We start from the raw sequence: 23,276 nt of genomic DNA on the forward strand, positions 1-23,276 counted from the left end.
GTGCTCGTGGCAGCAGCGGAATTGTGAGTGGTCAGTCTGGCCCCAGGGGGCTGAACCCTTGTTATCTGCACATATTTGTATACAAATATGAATACCCCCGTCTCTAGTCAAAGGTTATAAGGTTAGGCAACTAAACATGATTAACAAAGACAGGCCTCATTAATCTTTTCTGCAGGACTCCACTGTTTCAACCAGAATCACTCCTGGAGTCTTTGGTGCACTTTAGAAACCTGCACTGGAAGGCTGGGGAATCCTTCAGTTTGGGTGTTTGGCATCATAGAGCACTGTAGTGGCAGGGGACGGGGAGGTCTTGATTCTGCAACCATTCGCTATGAAAGTACATTTTTGTGTATACAAGTAAATCAGTGAAACTTGGCCTAATTTTTCAGTTAGCTACCAACAAAAAAAAATTAAATTTGTTGATACCCCTAATTTGTTGTTGATTATTCATTAAGTTGTGTCCAGCTCTTCATGTTGATTGCTTCGATGACACTGTTCAACTATCTAGTCCTATGTCGTCCCCGTCTCCTCTTGCCTTCACACTTTCCCAATATCAGGGTATTTTCTAGGGAATCTTCTCATGAGATGGCCAAAGTATTGGAGCCTCAGCTTCAGGATCTGTCCTTCCAGTGAGCACTCAGGGTTGATTTCCTTCAGAACGGATAGGTTTGAACTCCTTGCAGCCCAAGGGACTCTCAAGAGTCTCCTCCAGCACCACAATTCAAAAGCATCAATTCTTTCATGGTCAGCTTCTTTATGGTCCAGCTCTCACTTCCATACATCACTGCTGGAAAAACCATAGCTTTGACTATACAGATCTTTGTCGGCAAGGTTATGTCTCTGCTTTTTAAGATGCTTTCTAGGTTTGTCATCACTTTCCCCCCAACAAGCAGGCATCTTTTAATTTCGTGGCTGCTGTCACCATCTGCAGTGATCATTGAGCCCAAGAAAATAAAATCTGTCACTGCCTCCATATCTTCCCCTTCTATTTGCCAGGAGATGATGGGACCAGTGGCCAAAGGGTTGTTTTTTTTTATGTTGAGCTTCAGACAATTTTTGGCGCTCTCCTCTTTCACCCTCATTAAGAGATTCTTTAATTCCTCCTCGCTTTCTGTCATCAGAGTGGTGTCATCTGCATATATGAGGTTGTTGATATTTCTTCTGGCAATCTTAATTCCAGTTTGGGATTCCTCCAGTCCAGCCTGTCGCATGTAAATTAAATAAGCAAGGAGACAATATACAGCCTTGTCGTACTCCTTTCCCAATTTTGAACCAGTCAGTTGTTCCATATCCAGTTTTAACTGTTGCTTCCTGTCCCCATATAGATTTCTCGGGTCATAGATAAGGTGGTCAGGCACTCCCATTTCTTTAAGGGCTTGCCATAGTTTCCTGTGGTCCACACAGTCAAAGGCTTTTTCATAGTCAATGAAGCAGAAGTAGATGTTTTTCTGGAACTCTGGCTTCTCCATAATCCACTGCGTGTTAGCAATTTGGTCTCTAGTTCCTCTGCCCCTTCAAAATCCAGCTTGTACTTCTGGAAATTCTTGGTTGACATACTCCTGAAGCCTACCTTGCAGGATTTTGAGCATAACCTTGCTAGCGTGTGAAATGAGTGCAATTGTACGGTAGTTGGAGCATTCTTTGGCATTGCCCTTCTTTGGGATTGGGATGTAGACTGATCTTTTCCAATCCTCTGGCCATTGCTGTGTTTTCCAAACATATTGAGTGTAGCACCTTAACAGCACCATCTTTTAAGAATTTAAATAGTTCAAAGGGAATGCCATCACCTCCACTGGCCATGTTGTTAGCCATGCTTTCTAACGCCCACTTGACTTCGCTCTCCAGGATGTCTGGCACAAGGTCAGCAGCCACACTAACTGCCTTGTCCGGGACATCCGTGTCTTTCTGGTATAATTCTTCTGTATATTCTTGCCACCTCTTCTTGATGTATTCTGCTTCTGTTAGGTCCCTACCATTTTTGTCCTTTATCGTGTCCATCTTTGCACAAAATGTTCCTTTAATATCTCCAGTTTTCTTGAACAGATCTCAGGTTTTTCCCTTTCTATTATTTTCCTCTATTTCTTTGCACTGTTTATTTAAGAAGACCCTCTTGTCTCTCCTTGCTATTCTTTGGAAGTCTGCATTCCATTTTCTACAACTTTCCATATCTCCCTTGCATTTTGTTTCCCTTTTCTTCTCTGCTATTTGTAAGGCCTCGTTGGACAACCACTTTGCTTTCTTGCATTTCCTTTTCTTTGGGATGGTTTTTCTTGCTGCCTCCTGTACAATGTTATGGGCCTCCATCCATAGTTCTTCAGGCACTCTGTCCACCAAATCAAGTTCCTTAAATCTGTTCTTCACTTTAACTGTGTATTCGTAAGGGATTTGGTTTAGATTAGCCCAGTGGGTTTTCCTAATTTCTAGAGAATATAATCAATCCGTTTTCGGTATTGCCGTTCTGGTGATGTCCATGTGTTGTTGGAAAAGTGTGTTTTTGATCACCAGCTTGTTCTCTTGACAAAACTCTTATTAATTTTTGCCCTGCTTCATTTTGATCACCAAGGCCAAACTTGCCCATTGTTCCTTTTATCTCTTGAATCTCTACTTTAGCATTCCAGTCCCCTATAATGAGAGCAACATCTTTCTTTGCTGTCAGTTCTAGAAGGTGTTGTAAGTCTGCATAGAATTGGCAGTTTCAGCCTCTTCAGCATTGGTGGTTGGTGCATAAACTTGGATTAGTGTGATGTTGAAAGGTCTGCCTTTTATTTGTATTGAACTCATTCTGTCATTTTTGAGATTGTATCCCAGTACAGCTTTCCCCACTCTTTTGTTCACTATGAGGGTTACTCCATTTCTCCTATGGGATTCTTGCCCACAATAGTAGATATACCGTATTTTTGCACCATAAGATGCACTTTTTTCCCCTCCAAAAGGGGGGTAGAAAGTCTGTGCGTCTTATGGTGCGAAGGTGGTGACTTCGCCCCCACTGGCCCCGTGGGGGGGAGCGTCGCAAGGGTCTGAGGGAGCCTTCCAGGACCCTTGCGATGCTCCCCCACCCCCCCATGGGGCCAGCGCAGGCGAAATCGCCAGCTTCCAGGTGGGGGGAACGTCGCAAGGGTCCTGGAAGCTCACTCAGACCCTTGCGACGCTCCTCCCACCGGCAAAATCGCCAGTTTCTGGGAGTGTTTTGAGGCTTCCCAAGCCTCAAAACACTCCCAGAAGCTGGCGATTTTACCCCCCTGGCCCCGTGGGGGGGTGGGGGTAGCGTGGCAAGGGTCCAAGGGAGCCTCCCAGGACCCTTGCCAGGCTGCCCCCACCCCTCCACGGGGCCAGCCCTGTCGAAATCGCCAGGTTCTGGGAGTGTTTGGAGGCTTGGGGAGCCTCCAAACACTCCCAGAAGCTGGCGATTTTAACCCCCCCGGCCCTGTGGGGGGGTGGGGGTAGCGTGGCAAGGGTCCAAGGGAGCCTCCCAGGACCCTTGCCAGGCTGCCCCCACCCCCCCACGGGGCCAGCCCTGGCGAAATCGCCAGGTTCTGGGAGTGTTTGGAGGCTTGGGGAGCCTCCAAACACTCCCAGAAGCTGGCGATTTTAACCCCCCCGGCCCCGTGGGGGGGTGGGGGTAGCGTGGCAAGGGTCCAAGGGAGCCTCCCAGGACCCTTGCCAGGCTGCCCCCACCCTGCCCACGGGGCCAGCCCTTGCGAAATCGCCAGCTCCCAGGATCTTTTGAGAGGCTGAAAAGCTTCTCAAAAGGTCCTGGAAGGTCGCTATTTCGCCCATGCTGGCCCCGTTGGGGGGTAGCGTGGCAAGGGTCTGGAAGGCCCCCTCGGACCCTTGCCACGCTACCCCCACCCCCCCATGGGTCCAGGGGGGCAAAATTGCCACCTTCTGGGGCTCTTTTGAAGCTTCCCAAGCCTTAAAAGAGCCCAGAAGGTGGTGATTTTGCCCCCTCTGACCCCCCGGGGGGGCAGGGTGAGTCTCTAAAGGGTCCTGGAACACACTCTAGGACCCTATGGAGGCTCACCCTGCCCCCCCACCAGGCTAGAGGGGGCAAAATTGCCACCTTCTGGGGCTCTTCTGAAGCTTTCCAAACCTCAAAAGAGCCCCAGAAGGTGGTGATTTTGCCCCCTCTGGCCTTCAGGGGGTCTGGGTGAGCCTCCAAAGGGTCCTAGGTTGTGTTCCATAAGACAGACCTCTCCATAAGGCTCACCAATTTTTAGGAGAAGAAAACAGATTTTTTTCCTGTTTTCTTCTCCTAAAAATTTGGTGCGTCTTATGGAGAGGTGCGTCTTATGGAGCAAAAAATACGGTAGTTGTCTGAATTGAATTCGCCCATTCCCGTCTATTTTAGTTCACTGATGCCCAGGATGTCAATGTTTATTCTTGCCGTCTCCTATTTGACCACATCCAGCTTACCAAGGTTCATAGATCTTACATTCCAGGATCCTGTGCAGTATTTTTCTTTGCAGCATCGGACTTTCCTATCACTTCCAGGCATGTCCGCAGCTGAGCGTCCTTTCAACTTTGGCCCAACCATTTCATTAGCTTTGGAGCTACTTGTCCTTGTCCTCAGCTGTTCCTCAGTAGCATGTTGGACACCTTCCGACTTGAGGGGCTCATCTTCCAGCATCATATCTTTTAGCCTTTTTTTCTGTCCATGGAGTTTTCTTGACAAAGATACTGGAGTGGCTTGCCAGTTCCTGCTCCAGATGGATTGCGTTTAGGCAGAACTCTCCACTATGACCTGTCCATCTTAGGTCTCCCTGTACGGCATAGCCCATAGCTTCTCTGAATTACTCAAGCCCCTTCACCACAACAAGGCAGCAATCCATGAAGGGGATACCCCTAATAGCCTGTACCATTTAATAAATATATCAACGTTGAGAACTACTGTATATCTAGAATATATCCTGACCCAGTTATGCATTATTTCATTTGTCAGTTCTAATTGTATGTTATTAACCTAATTTCATATAATGTTAATAAATGTGCCAGATGCCAGTGTATAGTTCATTGAGAAGGTACATGAATTCTACAACATTCTAACTTGACAAATGAAGTAAGATGGTAGTGATATTTCAAAAATGTTTGTGTTCTTTCATTTGTTCCATTTATCTTCTATAAAATTAGATTATTTATGTTAGATTAGATTAATACCTGTGGTATTTGTGTATCAACTTTGTGGGGCCAGTCTTATTTGAAGAAGTGCTAATTGCTAGCCATTAGCAAATGTGATTCTTCATAGTTTTCTTTTCTGCTTAATAGTAGCCTGGTTGTCTTTTTGAATGAGGTGCCTAAAAGGCTAAAACATCTTGACTCTTATATAATTATATGTACTAATTATGCTTCTCTTGTGTTGCCTTCCTGCTTTATAGAAAGTTTGAAGGTAATTTTAAAGACTTAAATCATTTCCTTATTCTTCTGGCATTTTCAACTTGATCAAATGTGTAACTATGAAGTTTTGCTAATCTGTTGATGTCTTGATTTCTTGATCTGCTGCCCAGCATGGTTTTGATTTCCTTCAGCATTTTATCATTCTCCTTTGGGAAATGTATGCCTATTTTTGCTACTCTCATCTTTCTTTGTTAATGGTGAAATAAAGAATGAAATTTTAGCTGTATTTTATGGGGCTTCTTTTAAAAAATCAGTAATGCTGCCTCTTCCCACTACTTTAACTTTCTGTAGTAACTTCTAGCTACTCTACTAGTTATATAATAGTGTTCATCATTTTCCTGAAACTTTTTGGTTCACCAGCTGTGCTATATCCTCCCCGCCCCATCTGTTGTCACACTTGGCAATGACGTCTCACCTATTTCTTCTTGAATTCTGTTTAACACAGAGTATAGATTCCATAGAGTCTAGGTTTATTGCACTGTTATTTTGCTTATCACTTAACCACAGTTAACGAAGACCTCCATTCAGAGCACATTCCCATAGTCTCTCGAGACTGAAGGATGCCTACATTAACCACAGTTACATATCAATGTTACATTGTGCGTTTTCATTCTTTCTCCTTTTTTGTTTGTTTCTAGTTGTCAATTTCCTCGACATGTTTCTAAAATGTTATGACTCCTTTTTGGGAAGAAGGTAGATAAGTTTCTACTGGTATATTTGTAGAAGTCAGCTGGACTTTTGTTTTTTACTACTGATTAATTAACAATAGCAACAACGGAATGATTTTCCCCCCACCTAAGTGGAATGCTGTTGACGTGAATAGAGTATGAAGTAATTTCATTTTGTTGCTAAACCTTCTTCCGACTGCTGGTGTTGGACCATGAATAACTTTTTGTTTCTACAATCATGGCCAAAAATATTGGCACCCTTGCAATTCTGTCAGAAAATGCAACCCTTCTTTCAGAAAATTGTTGCAGTTGCAAATGTTTTGGTACTCACATGTTCATTTCTTTGGTTGGCGTTGGAACAACACAACAAAGAGAAGAAAAATCAAATCTAATACAGTCCCACACAGAAACCCAAAAATGCACTGGCCAAAATTATTGGCACCCTTAACTTAATATTTAGTAGCACCCCCTTTGGAAAAACACTAACTGAAATCAATTGCTTCCAGTAACCATGAATGAATTTCTTACACCTCTTTACTGGAATTTTGGACCAGTCTTCTTTTGCAAACTGCTCCAGGGCCCTCAGATTTGAGGGATGGTTTCTCCCAACTTCTGTTTTGAGATCTCTCCACAGGTGTTCTATGGGATTCAGATCTGGACTCATTGCTGGCCATTTCAGAACTCTCCAGAGCTTTGTTTGTAACCATTTCTGAGTGCTTTTTGAAGTGTGTTTCGGGTCATTGTCCTGCTGGAAGACCCATGGCCTCTGGTGGAGACGCAGCTTTCTGACACTGGCCACTACGTTGCACCCCAAATTTATTTGGGAATCATCCGATTTCATGATACCATTCACACAGTCAAGGCATCCAGTGCCAGAAGCATCAAAGCAACCCCAAAACATCTTTGAACCTCCACCATGGTTGACTGTAGGGACTGTTCTTTTCTTTGAATGCCTCATTTCTTTTTCTGTAAACAGTGCCATGATGTCCTTTACCAAAAAGCTCTACTTTTGTCTCATCTGTCCACAGTACATTCTCCCAGAAGGATGGTGGTTTTGTCACATAAGTTTTGGCATACTCCAGTCCTGCTTTTTTATGCCTTTGTGTCAGCAGTAGTATCCTCTTGGGTCTCCTACCATAGTGTCCCTTTTCATTCAGATGGAGACAGATAGTGCGAACTGACACTGTTGTATCCTTTGTCTGCAGATCAGCTTGAATTTGTTTGGAAGTTAATCTGGGTTCTGTATCCACCATTCAAACAACCCTTCATTGTAATTTTTCAGTAATTTTGCTCTTCTGTCCACGTCCAGGGAAGTTAGCTACACTGCCATGGGCTGTAACCCTCTTGATGCTAGTGCTCACAGTTGACACAGGATCAAGTTCTCTGGAGATGTAGCCTTGAGATTGTCGATGTTTTCCCACAATACTTTCTCTCAAATCCACAGATAGCTCTTTACACTTCATTCTTTTCTCCATGCTCAGTGTCACACACAACACAAAGGTTGAGTCAACTTTTCTCAATCTTAACTGATTGCAAGTGTGATTACTATATTGCCCACACCTCTTACTTGTGACAGGTGTGTCTAAATACAAATTAAAGAAGCATCACATGCTTGAAAAGCAATCATTTCTTACAATTCATGTGTTTGTGAGTCAGCCAGAGTAGACTATGTCTAAATGGGCGGCATATAAGCTCAATTAATCAATCAATCAATACAATACAATACAATACAGGGTGCCAATAATTTTGGCTAGTGCATTTTTGGGTTTCTGTGCGGGGTTGTATCAGATTTGACTTTTCTTCTCTATTTTGTGTGTGTGTGTTGTTCCAATGCAAACCAAAGAAATGAACATGTGAGTACCAAAACATTTGCAACTGCAACAATTTTCTGAGAGAAGGATTGCATTTTCTGTGATTTCTTTTATTTTAATTTACTTACTTACTTACTTACTTACTTACTTACTTACTTACTTACTTACTTACTTACTTACTTACTTACTTACTTGTTAATATGAGGGAGAGTATTTCCAATGGCCACATCTATATTTGGAATGTTGCCCCTCAAAACATTTCTTGTTCCTCATTCACTACTGCTCTGAGAGACCCCATCCAACTTTCTGAAAATCAGTTGGCTCATCTATTTTCTGCTTGCTGTAGATATACTTAGAAATGTCTTCAATTTTAGTGCTTTATTTTTCTCATTGGTGTATTATTTTTGGGCGTGTTCTTAGTGTTTTAATCTGTATATTAATTGCTTTATTATTCACTGCTTTGAGCAATATTCTGTTAGAAAACTGAGATATAAATATTCTTAATAACCAGTAATATAAATAATAATGAGCTTGATCCACTCAGAGTTGACCTACTCATTAATCACACAGCCTTCCTTAGAGTCTAATACATTTTCAATAACTGATCAACTAATTGAAATTCAGTTTTCTCAGATTGTGTTACAGATCATGCCAGCTGGGGAGAAAAGCAACATCTGTTGCTTTGGGGAAAAAAAATCAGAAGTACAAATAATCGCAGTGTTTTGAGACATGTACTAATCAATGCAATACAGCAACACGTGCCAATTTGGAAATTGCCCTAACAATTGATGGGAAAGCTATCATGCAAATATGGATGGAACTCTACAAGAAAATGGTAGAGTAACAGCTGAGCATCCTTCAAAAAGCAGATAAAAGAGGAGTCTCTAAGGTCTTTTGCACCAGAAGTGGAAAAGTATATCCCTCCCTTTTTTTCTCTCTCTCCATGTTTTGTTTCTTTGCCAGTATGAAAACCATAGTGCTCAATGAACTGTTCAATTATATATTTTAAAAACAAAATCCAGCCAGTTTAAGACAGAGTTGAGGCTGGAGGGCAGTCATGCTCTTTGCAGCTAGGAATTTGACACCAGGGCTGGTTCCTTGGTAGATGTGCCCTAAGATTGGGAACAGTGCTGTGGTTGCTTACACCTTTATCCTCCACGTACCAACACTTTGCCTTGGTCTTTGAGGCCCTAACTCAAGATAGGGAATATGGAGTCTCTGGGACCAAAAATGTCCCTCTACATAATGTCCTGTATTATTTTGTGAACCATCTGTTTGTTGCTTACATCAGTGGTCCCCAACCTTTTTGACACAGCGGACAAGTTGGGGGGATGGGGTCTTGGGGGGACACCCCCACGCTTACGCGCATGAGCAAAGGGGCAGTGCACGCTCACATGGCCACTTGCATGCATGCTCAAAGGGGTGGGGTGGTTGTGCAGTGCATGCACACATGCGTGTGCACAAAAGGAGCAGGGGTGCTCGCACAGCACTTACGCACATGCGTGAAGGGGCTATGTGAGTGGGCATGCAGGGAGAGTGCATGCGGGGATGGCAGGAGATCTGTCTCCATGGCCCGGTCCGGTCAAGACCACGGACCGGCACAGAGCCACGGACCGATGGTTGGGGACCTATGGCTTTCATCATAGCTAGCAGGGTGGTTTCAGCAGGGAGGGGTTGTCTTCTCCTACCCTTTACTATCATTATTCTGGTTTATCTATGCCATTAGACTGTGACTGAGTTGCATGACAGCTTCTTATACTAAATTTGGAACTGCAGCATGACGAACACAAGAAAAATACATATTTACCACCATATTGAGAGTCCTCCCAGTAGGCATGCATAAGGCATAAAATAAGTGGAATTGCTTTGGAAACTTAAGATGTTTGGTCAGGATAGAATTTCCACTATCAGGCGTGCAGGAAGACATATCTGTGGTTGCTTTAGAATTTGACTTGCATGATAGAGATTTATTTATTTATTTTATTTATTTTATTTATATCCCGCCTATGTAGTCAATTAAGACCACTCTAGGCGGCTTCAGTCTGAATCCCTCCAATATCAACTCACACAGAAAAGATATATGAACTCAGTTGTCTGACTTGGTATTCTTTGCAGGTACTTTTGAGTGTCTTGCAAAGTGGAAGAATAACTGGCCTACACACTGTAATATCAATAATTAAGCATTCAATTTCTGCTCAAAATCAATACTGTACCTTCTTCATGGCCTCTGTGAATGCACACAAATGGGTTCAGTCTGCGCCTGTGCAGGACTCCTCGGAATATTCTAGAGTTTTTTAAAAGTAACATAGGTTGAGAGTTGCCCCTACAGTGCATGCTCCGCCCGCCTCAACCCTCAGTTCCAAGATATATGAACTCAGTTCATACCAACTCATACCAAGTTCATACCAACTCAGTTGGTATGAACTTGGTGTTCTTTGCAGGTATGAATTTGGTATTCTTTGCAGGTAGCTTTGAGTGTCTTGTAAAGTGGAAGAGTAACTGGCTTACAGATACACTGTAATATCAATAATTAAGCATTCAGTTTCTGCTCAAAATCAATACATTCTCCATCCCCACACCATATTGCCAAGATGTATCTCTTCAAGGTGTGTAACAATATGTCTTAAGAAGTAGATTATTTTTAAACCTCCTTTGAAAGTGCCATTATTAATCACAGTTAAAGATGGGGGCTTCATGTTTGGCTACCGCAGCCCTGCCTCTCTGCTCTCCCAGCCATTCTGGCAAGAGGGCAGGAGTTTGAATCTCCTTACTCAGCTGCAGAGTGGCTGGGTGAGCAAGAAGGCAGGGCTGCAGCCACCGAGCTACTGCTGTGATTTGGGCACAGAAGATTATGTTGGACATGTGTATTGCGTGCCACACAGTAAGTGGTCTAGTGGGGTCTGGGGTGGGAGGTAATCAGGTCACTTGTGCCTTCGTATATGAATACAAAACCCCCATCTCTAATCACAGTTATTAATCACAAAAATACAGCTACAAGCACCACACCCCAGGTTCATAGCAGAAGTACCATCACTATCACCTCATCTGAATCAGAGAAAATCCCTGTTTTAAACTTTTGATCCCATCCTGCCAGGTACTGATATAAACAACAAGCAGGCATAGTTCAGCTCACAAGGCAGTTTGCTAAAGGCTGCTTTTGTACAAAACTACCTGTACTTGTTCAACTGAAGGATGGCAACCTTGATTAGATTAAAGGGGACGGCTATAAAAATATATGCCATATTTTTCTGTGTTTAAGATGATGCTTTTGTCTAAAATCTTTAAACTAAAAATTGAGGGTCATCTTATACATGGAAGTAATCTGAGGAGAGAACAAAACGGCACATACTTTGCCTCCGCAAACAGGATGTTCCAATCATAGAGCTTAACTTCCTACAGTCAGGAGATTTAGCTTCCTCAAATCACAAGCCTTATGTAACTGTTAGGTGATACTGTACAAACCAATTGGAACACATCTCGTTGGAGGTGGAGCCTGTCGGCAGTGCTCACATTCAACAGGGACTCGTAATGTCCAAGCGTTCTGAGCCCAGAGGCTGAATACTCAAAGCTACATTTTCTTAATTTTGGGTTAGAAAAGGGGGGAGATTTTGTACACGGGGCATCTTATAGGTGGAAAGATACCGTAGGTGCTTAGTTCAGAGCCATCAACATCTATTTGTCTGGGGGCTGGTGGCATAATCCTCTTAAAATGAATTGCCAGAGGCCACGAGAGCTCCTCAGTGTTTTGGGGCACCCCACGGGTCCCCATCAGGGGCTAGGTGTTCCTCCCACAATCCTCTAGTGCACAGATATTAGCATAATACCTGTACTGAGCAGGAGGTGCAGCCAGGGTCACCATACCTTGGGGGGGGCAGGGCACAGAAGGGGTAGGAGGTGCAAGGGCCACTCCAACTCTTACCTTGCAGGGGAAATACCATGGTCATGAAAGTGGTTTTTCCAGGGTAAGGCTCATCCATTGCACTTCGGATGTGCTGATCCCTATGATTTCCCCAAATGTGGGGAACTCAACTGCATAATTTGTGTTAATGGGGGAGTGCATTTGTGATTTCCCTGGTCTTCTTAGAATCCTTTTCATCTCTTTTTTCCTCATCAGGACCTATTGCAAAGGCACCAAGTCCTTGTGATGTCTTGTACATTGCATTCTCCCTCTTTTTCTCCCCAGTGGTAAAGGATCAGTGCAAAAGGAGTCACCATTATCAGGAGCCAGGGGGCTGCTTTGACTCCTTTCACCCTCTTTCTTTGCTGCTGGAGAGAGAAAGAGGGGAAAGGCCATCTGATACCAACTGCATTTCCAAAGGCAGTGCAGGCAAGGGGATGTTTTTCCCCAATATGGTAGATTTCAATGCATTCATACGGGAAACTGTGTTTTGCCAGATGATGTTTTCTATGGACAATTTTCACAAGACAGTGATTTTTTTTCCTCATTGGAACGCATTGAATAGATTTCAGTGCATTCCAATGGGGAATCGCGTTTCGCAAGATGATGTTTTTGCAAGACAGCGATTTCTGCGGAACGAATTAAAATCGTCTTGCGAGGCACCACTGTACTACAATTTAACACCAACAAAATTAAATATAATGAATAGATACCATTTATATGTTGGAGATGTAAGAAAGAAAGGGGAGCATATTATCATATGTGGTGGCCATGTGAAGAGAGACAGAAGGAATGGATGATTATTCTCAATGAAATTAAATGAATTTTAGGGACAGCTATACAGAGATGTCTAATGATAGTGTAGCTAAATATATTTGGAAACATTCAGTTGGACAGAGAAAAAATGGAACTAAGTATTATGTTAACAGCAGCAAGACTGATGTTTGCAAAGAACTTGGAAAATAATAATCAATTGAGTTTGAAAGAATGACATAATGTGATGTGGAATCTAGCTATTAATGATAAATTGTGAATCAAAATTAGAAAAGGATTGTTGAAAGAAAACAGTTTTAATGGGATCTGGAATGCTTTTTTAGAACACATATTCTATTTATTTTATTTTATTTATTTATTTATTCAATTTATACCCCGCCCATCTAGACCAAAGTCTACTTTGGGTGGCTAACAACACTGCATAAAAGTAAAAGCAATTTAAAATAAAAACAACAGTATTAATATAATTCAAGGCGGCAAAGAATAGACTAAGTGATGACAGGAGGGAAGGACTGCCTAAAGAGCCAGTTCTTAAGTGTGTTTTTAAAAACACCCAGTGAGGGAGCCAGGCAGATCTCTGTGGGTAGACTGTTCCAGAGGCAAGGGGCCACTGCTGAGAAAGCCCAGTTTCTTGGTCTTTCTTTTCGGGCCTCCCTCAGCATTAGGCCCCTCAGCCGCCCATCCTGGTGAGAACATATTTACTAAACATAAAGGAAATATTTTACCTTCCCCAACACAAGATATAAATGAGATAAATTAAGACAAAATGACTGTAGGGATCCCATAAGTAGCACTGCCTGCAGTGGGTTCCCTAGTCTAAAGCTTTCATGATATTAGCTCTGTACCTCTGTACAGAGCTCCTCCAGCACTGCAGTGTAGAAGTGAAGGCATTCTGTGAGAGTAGTGAAGTGAAGACATCCCAGAGGGAGGTGACAGAGGAAGAGGAGAGAATACAGGAGAATCAGAAACTGGCAGTCGCATTTGCAGGTGGAAAAAAGAAGCATCAGCAAGTGTGATCAAAAAGAAGCATAATGGTATTTCTGGAATACTGTATATTGTATAGTTTGTATTCTCATGGCAGTTTCTCATCATCTAAGGCCATTAAAGATGCATTTTCAGTTATGAAGCATACCAGACATTTTGCATATCCAGAGAGTGTGGTTGCTTAACAAAGATTGTTTAAACCTTTTAAAAGCACAATGACTAGAGGGTATGGTGGCTTTGTGCATACTGCTAGGACTGTAAATGCACGCCTTTCCAGAAGATGATACAGAGGCTGTAATAGACAAGTTGACAACATTTTTCAAAGTCTAGAAGTATGAGAAGCTTCTAAGATTCAAGGCTGCTGTAAAAAGAGACAGGAAGTGGTATGAGGGATATTTTAATTACGTATCTTGTAAAAATCAGAATGATGTCAGTAACTTCAGCTTTCTGAAGGTAGAAATGATGGGAGTGGTAAAGACAAACTGAGTTGTTTTAAAAATCAGCTCAGCTGGCTGGATAGCTTAGTGAGATGGAACACCTTGCTGTGTACCCAGATTCTCATTGTGCCTCCTGGTAGAAAAGGGAACCTGTGTGGTCTCAGGTTGGATCTCATCTGTGCCCAGTTCTGCCTGGATACTATGAAATGTGTCTCAAGAAAGGCAGCTAAGATGGTGAAGAGGGTATACACTAAGCCATATGAGGAATGGTTGAAACAGTTGAGATCTTTAGCCTGGAAAAGGGAAGACTGAGAAGTGATATGCTAGCCATCTTCTAATGGCTGGTGGGTTGTCATATGGAAGATGGAACAAGTGTGTTTTCAGCAGTGGCAAAGGGTGGGACCTTAACAGATTGATTCAAATTAGAAGAAAGGAGATTTCAACTAAACTTTAGGAAGAATGTTCTGGCAGTAGCTTCCTGTTCAGCAGTGGAATGGATTACCTCAAATGGTGATAGACAGAGATTGGTACTGCTTCTGAGTGGGTGCCTGTTGGAGTGGGTGTGGTGCCAAACCATGGATCAGCTGTTCAGCCAGGAAACAAACCATGCTGAACCAGCACTTCATGCCCATCTCTAGTGATAGACTCTCCTTCATTGGAAGTTTTTTAAACAAAGGTTGGATTATCACCTGCCTGGGGTGGTTTAGCTGCGTATTTGGATTTGGACTGGAGGACCTTTGGATTCAATCCAGTATACACGCTTGTGATTCTATGGGATGAAGTCCCCCCAAAATGCGTTGAGGCAAGCATTCATATAATAGAAAGAAGGATAATGTACTTCAGGCTTGTGTGAACATCTTTTGCCAATTTGCAGCCATAGAAATACAGTTTTCAGTGCCTCCTGTACAGTGAATTGAGCCAGAAGGCATTGGGAATAGTACTCCAAGAACCAATAGATGTAACATGTGCAGATTTGCGGCTGAAGAACACTAGCATAAAGTTTTTCCAAACACACCAACATTACAAACTTCCAGTAAAATACATGGCTGCTTCTGAGAGTTTTCAGAAGGAGCTCAGAAAAACCAAGATGATTTCACAAAAAGCTGTGGAAAGCCCATCATTGGAAATAACAATTCAAATATCTCTGCAGCAGTTTATCAGAGATTCAGTTGGCTTTGATATCCAGCCACAGTTAAGATCCCAAAGGCAAGATTTTTTTCTGACATCATACTGACCATCAGAAGGTCCATACAGTATAAGTGCAGGAGCTTGTCTCTCTCCTCCTGTGTTAATACTGGACAGAGAATAGAGGTTTGAAGCTATAAGCACTGGTCCATAGAGAAGCCTTCACAGCTGTCAGACATCTTGGTGCTTTCCAAGGTTCTATGTGCTTCAGTGCAAGGTAAAATATTTCCTTCATGTCCCTGGCTTGAGACAAAAGGAAGGGAATTTTTAGAAACCTCAGACTGGCTGGACAGCTCTGTGGTTTAGGTATCTGGCTGCTGAGCGAGAGGTTGGGAATTTGATTCCCCCCTGTGCCTCCTGCGAGTAGAGTGAACCTGTGTAGCCTTGAGCAAGCTGCACAGTCCCAGGGCCCCCCAGAAGATGGGAATGGTAAACAACTTCTGTGTATTCAGTAATGGGAAAACCCTGAAAAGGGTCATCATAAGTCAGAATTGACTTGGCAGCACATGATTATTTTTATGCTGAACTGCAAAGAAAACGAAATGGAAACAACTCTCTATGCAGCTCTCTCTTACTCAGATTTCCACTGTTCTTTTCCAAAGCAATGTCTGAGAAATCTCATGGGGGCTTGCTAAAATAAAAACTTGTTATCCGCAACGACATAAACATATCAGTAGATCTGTGCTTTTAATTTCTTATTTATAGCACTTCTAGATTGTCCAATAACTTGAATCCTCAGGGTAGCGTAAAGTAAATTAAAAACATAAAATATGAACAATAAACACCAACTAAGAATTTTTTAAAGTGCTAAACCCTCCATGGAACAGCATGAAGCAGTTGATCCCTTCTAGCAACTGATTTCAAAGAGGTATCATTCTTTAAAAGTTCTGATCCAGATGATACCTTCTTAGGTGTTTGGACTTAGGTGGGAAAATGTCTCAGACCGGGACTTCCAAAATTATTTTTGCCCAAAGGGGTTTTCAACATACTCTCAAAATGTTCTCTTGCCTATATGTCCTCCAGCAATTTTTATCATTTGGTAATTTCATTGACTGAACTTGGACTGGTGTGTGATGAAATTCTATACAGAATTTATAGACATTATTATTTATTTATATACAGAATTGTTCTATAAAGAAATGTAAAATATATCGTACCTAAGTCATAGGCTATATGGCAACTTTGCCTAAGTGTGCATAATTTCCTTCCTGTTCTGAATAATTAATGTGAAATATGTGTTCTCAACTTCCAGCCTTTTTAAAGTTTACCGTTCTAAAAGTGTTTCAGAACTTTCCAGTCAAGTACTTTGTAGTTGGAATCAGTTCACTGGGTGAAAAGATAACTTTAAACTGCATTTCTGTTTTCTCTCAGGTGAATGTTTTTACATTGTCTCTATGCAGTTTTAAATTCTTCAGTTGAAGGGATGAGTAGAATGCAAGCTACTTCTGGATACTTCCTGATTTCCTCTGGAACTTGAGCAGCATTTGACCCACCATGCTGCTGACAGTAGCTCACCCTCATAAATTATGGCCTGCCAGGCGTTTAACAACTATCCTGTTTTTTCACTCTAAGGCAGTAAAATACTTGATAATTATTGACTGCTTGTGGTTTGAGTTTCATCTTGGTGGTCACAAATCATGTAACTACAAGATTTGTATAATATGCTTGATAGGTTATTTAATATGCTTGATAGGTTACTTCACATATTTTTGATAAAGTCTGGAGGTCTGAATCTGTTGAAGGTAGGCTCTTGTGAATAGAATAAAGATGAAAGCTCAATAAAACACTCTCAGTCAGGGTCAGAGCATAGAAGTGGGAAGTTATAAGTAATGTAATTACCTATAAGGAGTTAATTTTGGCTTATTTTTTTGTCGAGGGCGTAACAAGGTCCTGCTTGAAAAAGATGGAAAAAAAATGGGAACAGTCTCTTCCACCACCACCACCCCAAAAAGTAATGCATAATGCAGTAATTGGGATTATTCTTCAAATGAATATGGAGAATAGCAGTTTGGCATTATTCTCTAGTAATATTGGTGGGAATAATACTTGTGAATTTTACATTGCTCAGATGATGAAATGAGACAAACGAGATGAAGTAATTAAATACCCTTCCCTTCAGTGTAGAGGGTTTAGTTATTGTTATTTGCCTGTTAAAATCACATTTGTGCTTGATTTCTATCAACTAACCTATTTGTTTTTCCTCAGGGTGATATTTTGGAATGACATAATGGACAAAATCCTATCATGTAAACTTAAGCCAGCAGAAGCTAGTGATGTAATCAGCTGGTGCCAATAAAATTTAATTAAAATTTACTGAGAGCTTCCTATTTCTCTGTTTCAGGTTCCAACACTCCATAGGGCTCTCTTTTGCCCTGAGGAAGCCTTCGAGAACCTTTGACAGGGCGGTGGGAGCCTTTAATAGTCAAAAATTGCCACCAGATCACTGCCACCTGGATGACGACTGTTGTCAATCTGGCAGTGATTTTTTGCTGTAAAAGCTTCCCTTTGCCCCATCACGGGGCTCCCAAAGGCTTCCCCAAAGAGAAAGAGAACCCTAGGGAGTCTTGAAACTTGGAACAGGAAGATAGGAAGCTTTAAATTAGTTTTAGAAAAAGTAGTCATGTTATCTGTGCAAAAACAAAAGAAAAATGATTTAAAAAAACGTTATGGCACCTTAAAGACTAACTGCAATATTTTGTAGACAGGTCCACTTCCTCAGACATAAGAGGACGTCTGAGTAGAGCTTCAGTAGACCACCTTAAGGACAAAGCAAAGTCTCTGGATAGAAAGCATTCTTAGGATATTTCAGTTCTCTCTCATTTTGAAGTTTGCATACAGAGCCTGAAAACCGAACAGTGAACAGTGTTGATTGCATGAAATGGTGTGTTCCAGATTCCGCTGGACTTGCTCCCAGAAGGGTATGCACAAGGGTTACAGCCTCACAGAAACTCCACTACTATGGTCTATGCAAACATTCATTTATTCTGACTACACTTGTGCTCCCATTTTATTGCCATATATCCTTTTGTTTTTACAGGTGTTCCACTGTGTGCATTTTGAATGTCCAGCTCAAACCACTACCCATAAAGAGGAGACTGGTGAGGATGATGTGGGCACAGGTGGACAGCAGCTGGCATCTCGCCCTCTTCGCTCTTCAAGCACCAGCTCTGTGCAGTCCCTCCCAGGATGTACTTCACATTCATAAGCTCTCCAACCATAGATGAGATTGAAGAACATTTGGAGCCCCAGTGCTTTGATAAAATTGTTCATCGTTTTCTTACGTAGGCCACTCTTCATTCTTGGAATAGATATCGGGGGCTGTGCCTGGCAGCTAGAGAAGTCTAGATGGAAAAGGCTGCCCAAAGACACATTGGGGACCCTGCACACTATCCATTTTGTTAAAATCAGGATGTTCAGCTAGGAAAGAAAATAGATTTTCAGTTTCCATCAAGTCTGTTATTTATTCCCTGCTTCTTTAACCAAACCAATTTTGATAGAGAAATGGGTATTTCCTGAGAAAGTTTATGGAAAATAAGTATATGGAAACCATATGTTTATTTAATTTATTCTTGAGCCCTATTTCTTTGTAAGTTGTGAGCCATTTCAAACTTTCTGTGTATATATTTATATATCTATATTTCTTTGCTTGTCTGTTCCCTTCATTTTTGCTGAAATGTTTCCTTGTTTATTGTGCTGTATCAGGTAGATCCACATGATAGATCTATTCAGTAGAGGCAGATGTGTAATAATCTCTTTGCATTACTCCATTTAACTAGGAAAATCCATTATGGAGGTCATGCATAAAACAATTCAGTTTAGGAATGCTGTGTCAGAATTTTAATTTCCTAATATGAATGACAAAATTGTCCCCTTTCACCCTCGTGTCAAGCTGATTGTTAGGACCCATTTTGGAGAAACAAATACTGACCTTGCTAGAAATCATTAAACTGTGTTTTGACTTTTGCCAGAACTATCATTATAGATACTTAAGTCTCTTTTTATATTGGAAAACAGGTCTAAATGACCAATAGTTCAGGTAGATTTGGTATAAATCAGATGGGATTAGAATGCAGGCAATTTATTCAAGTACTTGCTTTTAAAAAAATAGATAGTATTCCTTTAGGGATTTAATGAAAACACTTCTAAGAAGCTTTTCACATAGTCTCCATAAATACAAATATGAGTTCTGTAGGTAAGTTTGCTTTGTGTTCTAAAGAATTTCTATCTTAGTTGTAGCTGTCCTTTGTAACATAATCAGATTGTTGTTTCTACTCTTCTCAATGCATCCGCATGCAGCATTCCTATGCGCTGACTTTGCATCCTCCCTAGAATAAAACAAGGTTGTGCATTTACCCATGCCAATCACCCATTAATTGCATTCATCATGAAATATGTAATTTTAAAAAATACCATTGCCAACTTGTGATTGTTGTGTGTTTTTTTAAAATTGTGTAAAACAGTATGGTGCAAATTGTATGGTGTTCTGTAAATAATTGGTTAAATTGTTGCACTAATTAAACTTAATTGGTTGCATTCTAGTGAATGCTGTTTATAATAAACAGTGGGACAAAATAAGACTGTGTTAAGGATATAAAGCAGGAAATGAGACACACACGTGTGTTTGGTTTTCTGTTATTTGTTTTTTAACTTGTTTGTTGAACAGTGCAGGTAGACATAACTCAGCCTTTTGAGGAAATCGAGTGACTGACCAATAGGGAAACATGTGGTTCAGATACCAAGTACAAAAATTTTAGACTGAAATTCATCTTACAGGCATTCTGCAAAATGTTTTGTGCGTTTGTTCTGCCTAGAAGGACTGATAGTGCTCAGAATCAATGACAATACACTGTATGCTCTTTACTCCTGCCACACAGGATTTCAAAATTCCTTTTCTGCTCCTACCATTAAGAGTTTTATTGGGTAGGATAAGTGACTAGATCCCCCATCCCCCAGCTTACAGCAGTAACACTCTAGATTATGAGTCAAGGAGGTATCAGCTACTACTATTTAGTTCTTTGGTTCCAGATCATTAAAAAGGAAGCAACAAGATCTGAGAGAAATTATGAAAGGAAATCCTACCTCTCCTTTTGTTTTGATAATTGTAGGTGCAGTATACTGAAGCATAACCTCCCTCCTTTTTCCATGTCTACCTTTTTCCATTGGAAATCTCAGTTTTGAGAGCATTTTTCTTAATCTTTGCAAGCTGAGACAGGCTTGTGATAAGGCCATACATGAGTATGTGAGGAAAACAGTGTATTTTCTGAGATAACGGACTCGTATTAGAATCATGTGACTTTTGAATGACAAACTGTTTTGAATGCTGCTGTGAATAGAAAGTCACAAGATCAGCCTTTTTTGGTAAAAAATAAAAAAAACCACACACAACATGTTCTGACATTATTAGTTCCAGTGTTGCGTTGGTGAACTTAATTAAATAGGAAGCTCCAGTGAATTCTTTTCAAGTATTACTAGCTCTTAAAAGACAAAACTAGAATTCTTATTAATCATAATTAATAAAATTATAGTTTCCAGAAAGTGAAGCGGATCCAGAATCTGCTTCCATGGGCAGAAGAACTCTACTTACAACAGTCACCAGTTTAGGGGATTCCCTTTCTTCCATTCTTGACCACAATCTAATCCTTGGTGCAGCATTTTCTAGCTACTGGTGGAGTCAAGGGACGGTAAAGTACATTCAACTAGTTCCTAACTGTGTGTACCTAAATCTGCATTTGTAACGGTAATGCAACTCCTTGAATTCTCTTTCTCAACATTGTATTTTAACACACTCTTTGAAACAATGTACTTAATGAAATGTCCAGTGAAACGTGTTAGTGGGATGACATGTGTAGATGATAGACATTTATAGTGACTAACTTGACCATTGCAGGCACTTCTAGATATCTACAAAATCCATTAATTGTCTTCTGTAGTCCCATGGCATGTGTATTACCTTCTTGTATGGTGTGGGAAGGAATATAGAATATGAGCAGTAAACATTATAGGGACACCAACATGAATGAAGATTGCACATCATCCTGGGTTTTTAACAAAACATGTAATTCTTTTATTATATAGATCTACAAACCATACTGTGTTTTCAGTTTTTAATTTCATTGATGTAAATTTTGTCCTTTACTATGATCCTTCCCCCCGCAACCATCAGGGTGAAGGGGGCAAAGGCACTAAGTTGTGCTTGTAAGGCTTTTTTCACTTCCATCACAACGGGAGCCTGTGCATCCACTTTTTAGCAACTTACCTTCTTTAAAAGCATTCTTTAAAATGCTTTTTAAAATACATTTGAGACTGAAAAGGCATTTTGGTGATCAGATGTGTGAATTTTTCGTTGAAGGAAGCCCCTGGTATATTCATAATCTCCTACACAGAAAGGGCAAATCTATTAAACTGGGTAGGAAAATTTAATGAGGAATGCAGGGAGAGACATGCTCCTTTTTTGTGACTGCCACAATGAATAGTTTAAACTTCAACTCCATATATTGCTAACTTCCTTTGCCTTGACCCCTATTTTATTTCACTGATCAGTTGCCAACATCAACATCAAGCAGAAAATCCCCACCAACCCTTCTGGAAAAAAGCAGTGCAATATAAGTAGAAGCACCACAAAACAGTCAGGTCATATAAGTTCTCAAGAAGGATTATCACAGTCACAGGGATTTAAAGCCACCTGAGAGATGAAGGCTAATCAACAGAGTTGTATTCCTTGTGTCTATCTTCTGCCAAAAGTAATACAAGAACATAACAAAGGGGAAGTGCCTTCAAAGTAGCTTGGTCCATGCGCCTCCCCTGCCCTTGTCCAGGTCAGTTTCTGTACTAAATCTAATTCTTTGTCCAGCAAGAGGCTGGCCCTTATTGAGTTCAAAAATGTGAAATAGCAATAAAATTATTTTCTCCTTTGCTTAAATAAATGTCTTCATAAAATGCCCAGGTGGCGCTGAAAATTCTCAAACTAATACTTCAAAAATAAATCTATCCCCAATTCCTTCTGATGTGAATATTTTAGAGATTAGAAGGCAGAAGCAGAGTTGGTGACTGATTCTGTTTAGGTTGAATATGTATCTATAGTCTTCTTGGGTTCCTCATGCAGGGTTTTAGTAAAAACGTAGGACGTACAAGAAACAATGTATGATTGATCTCAGGCAGAACAATTTTGGAATGTTGCATGCCAAAAAGGGGCTGCCCCTACAGGGACTCTATGCTGTGTATGCTCAGCCTACAATCCTCTGTATCTCATACGCAAACAAATAGATTTGTGGGTATCTGAGAGCAAGCATGTTGATTGGAACCCACCCCTTCCTCCTCCAGAACATACAGATGTGTATCACCTATACATGTGTAATCTAAGGTTAGCCTTTCTGTTAAGTAGGCTGAGTGCTTCCTCAAATGGGCAATAGATTGTTAGTTGTTTTGTTTGTTGTTGTTGTGTTACTGTCAGGGATGGGAAAGATGTTTGTACGATAATCTTGAGTTCTGTGCCAAAATGTCTGAGCTACCTTGGAGTGCTCTGCACCTTGCTGAGCAAAGGGAAGTATCTTTTTTTGTCTCAGTAGAAAGATACTTGGCCAGCCCTAATCTGTTAACCTGAATTAATTTGCTTTTCTATTTAATAAATATCATTTTGTCTACAGACAGTTTAGTACATTATTTGTCATATAGAACATATTTAGATATTGTCAGATTTTGCAAGGTGCTCAATTGCCATTTGAATAGTTGCGAAATTTTGAGTATGTTGGTGTGAGCCCTGCTGGAGCCCTGGGAGAAGTCATCCAGCAAAAATTCCATGCGTTCCAGCCTGGTTTGGTCACTCATGGCAGCTTTTATTAAAGGCATAGAGTCAACATCTCCTTTCCCTGTTTTCTCAGGGGTTTAAGTTTTCAGCACTCACCTCCTAGGCACAGTTGACTTTACTGGGGTCCCCGAAAGTCCAGGTCTGAAGAAGTGGGCAGGATGTATCAATCCCAATTAAGGATGCAGTGCTTTTGGGAGGCCTGATAAAGGCAGGTAATGGGAACAGTTCCACAATGCTGTTGCTCTTGAAGTCCCCTTTTCCGTGCCTGTTGCCTCTTACATCTCCATCGGCTGTGTGACTCCATGGGGTGGCAAGGACGCCAAG

General features: G+C 41.2%; 1 protein-coding gene and 1 non-coding gene across 3 annotated transcripts in view; both read left to right on the top strand.

Moving 5' to 3' along the window:
* BTBD9 (BTB domain containing 9) overlaps window positions 1–22,790 on the top strand; it is a 216,874-nt gene extending 194,084 nt beyond the window's left edge. For both annotated transcript variants that reach the window (XR_013540396.1, XM_072991536.2), the window contains one exon: window positions 18,186–22,790. Coding sequence is in view for 1 of the 2 variants with exons in the window: in XM_072991536.2 (XP_072847637.2) it covers window positions 18,186–18,353 (168 nt within the window). In the remaining variant the exon portion in view is untranslated. The remainder of the gene's footprint in view (window positions 1–18,185) is intronic.
* LOC140703658 (U1 spliceosomal RNA) lies at window positions 11,782–11,945 on the top strand. Its single transcript, XR_012082960.2, has one exon. It is a non-coding gene; the product is annotated as a U1 spliceosomal RNA (small nuclear RNA).
* Window positions 22,791–23,276: the final 486 nt, after the last annotated feature.

Source organism: Pogona vitticeps, chromosome 1 (genome assembly GCF_051106095.1).
Source record: "Pogona vitticeps strain Pit_001003342236 chromosome 1, PviZW2.1, whole genome shotgun sequence".
NCBI classification, from domain to species: Eukaryota; Metazoa; Chordata; class Lepidosauria; order Squamata; family Agamidae; genus Pogona; species Pogona vitticeps.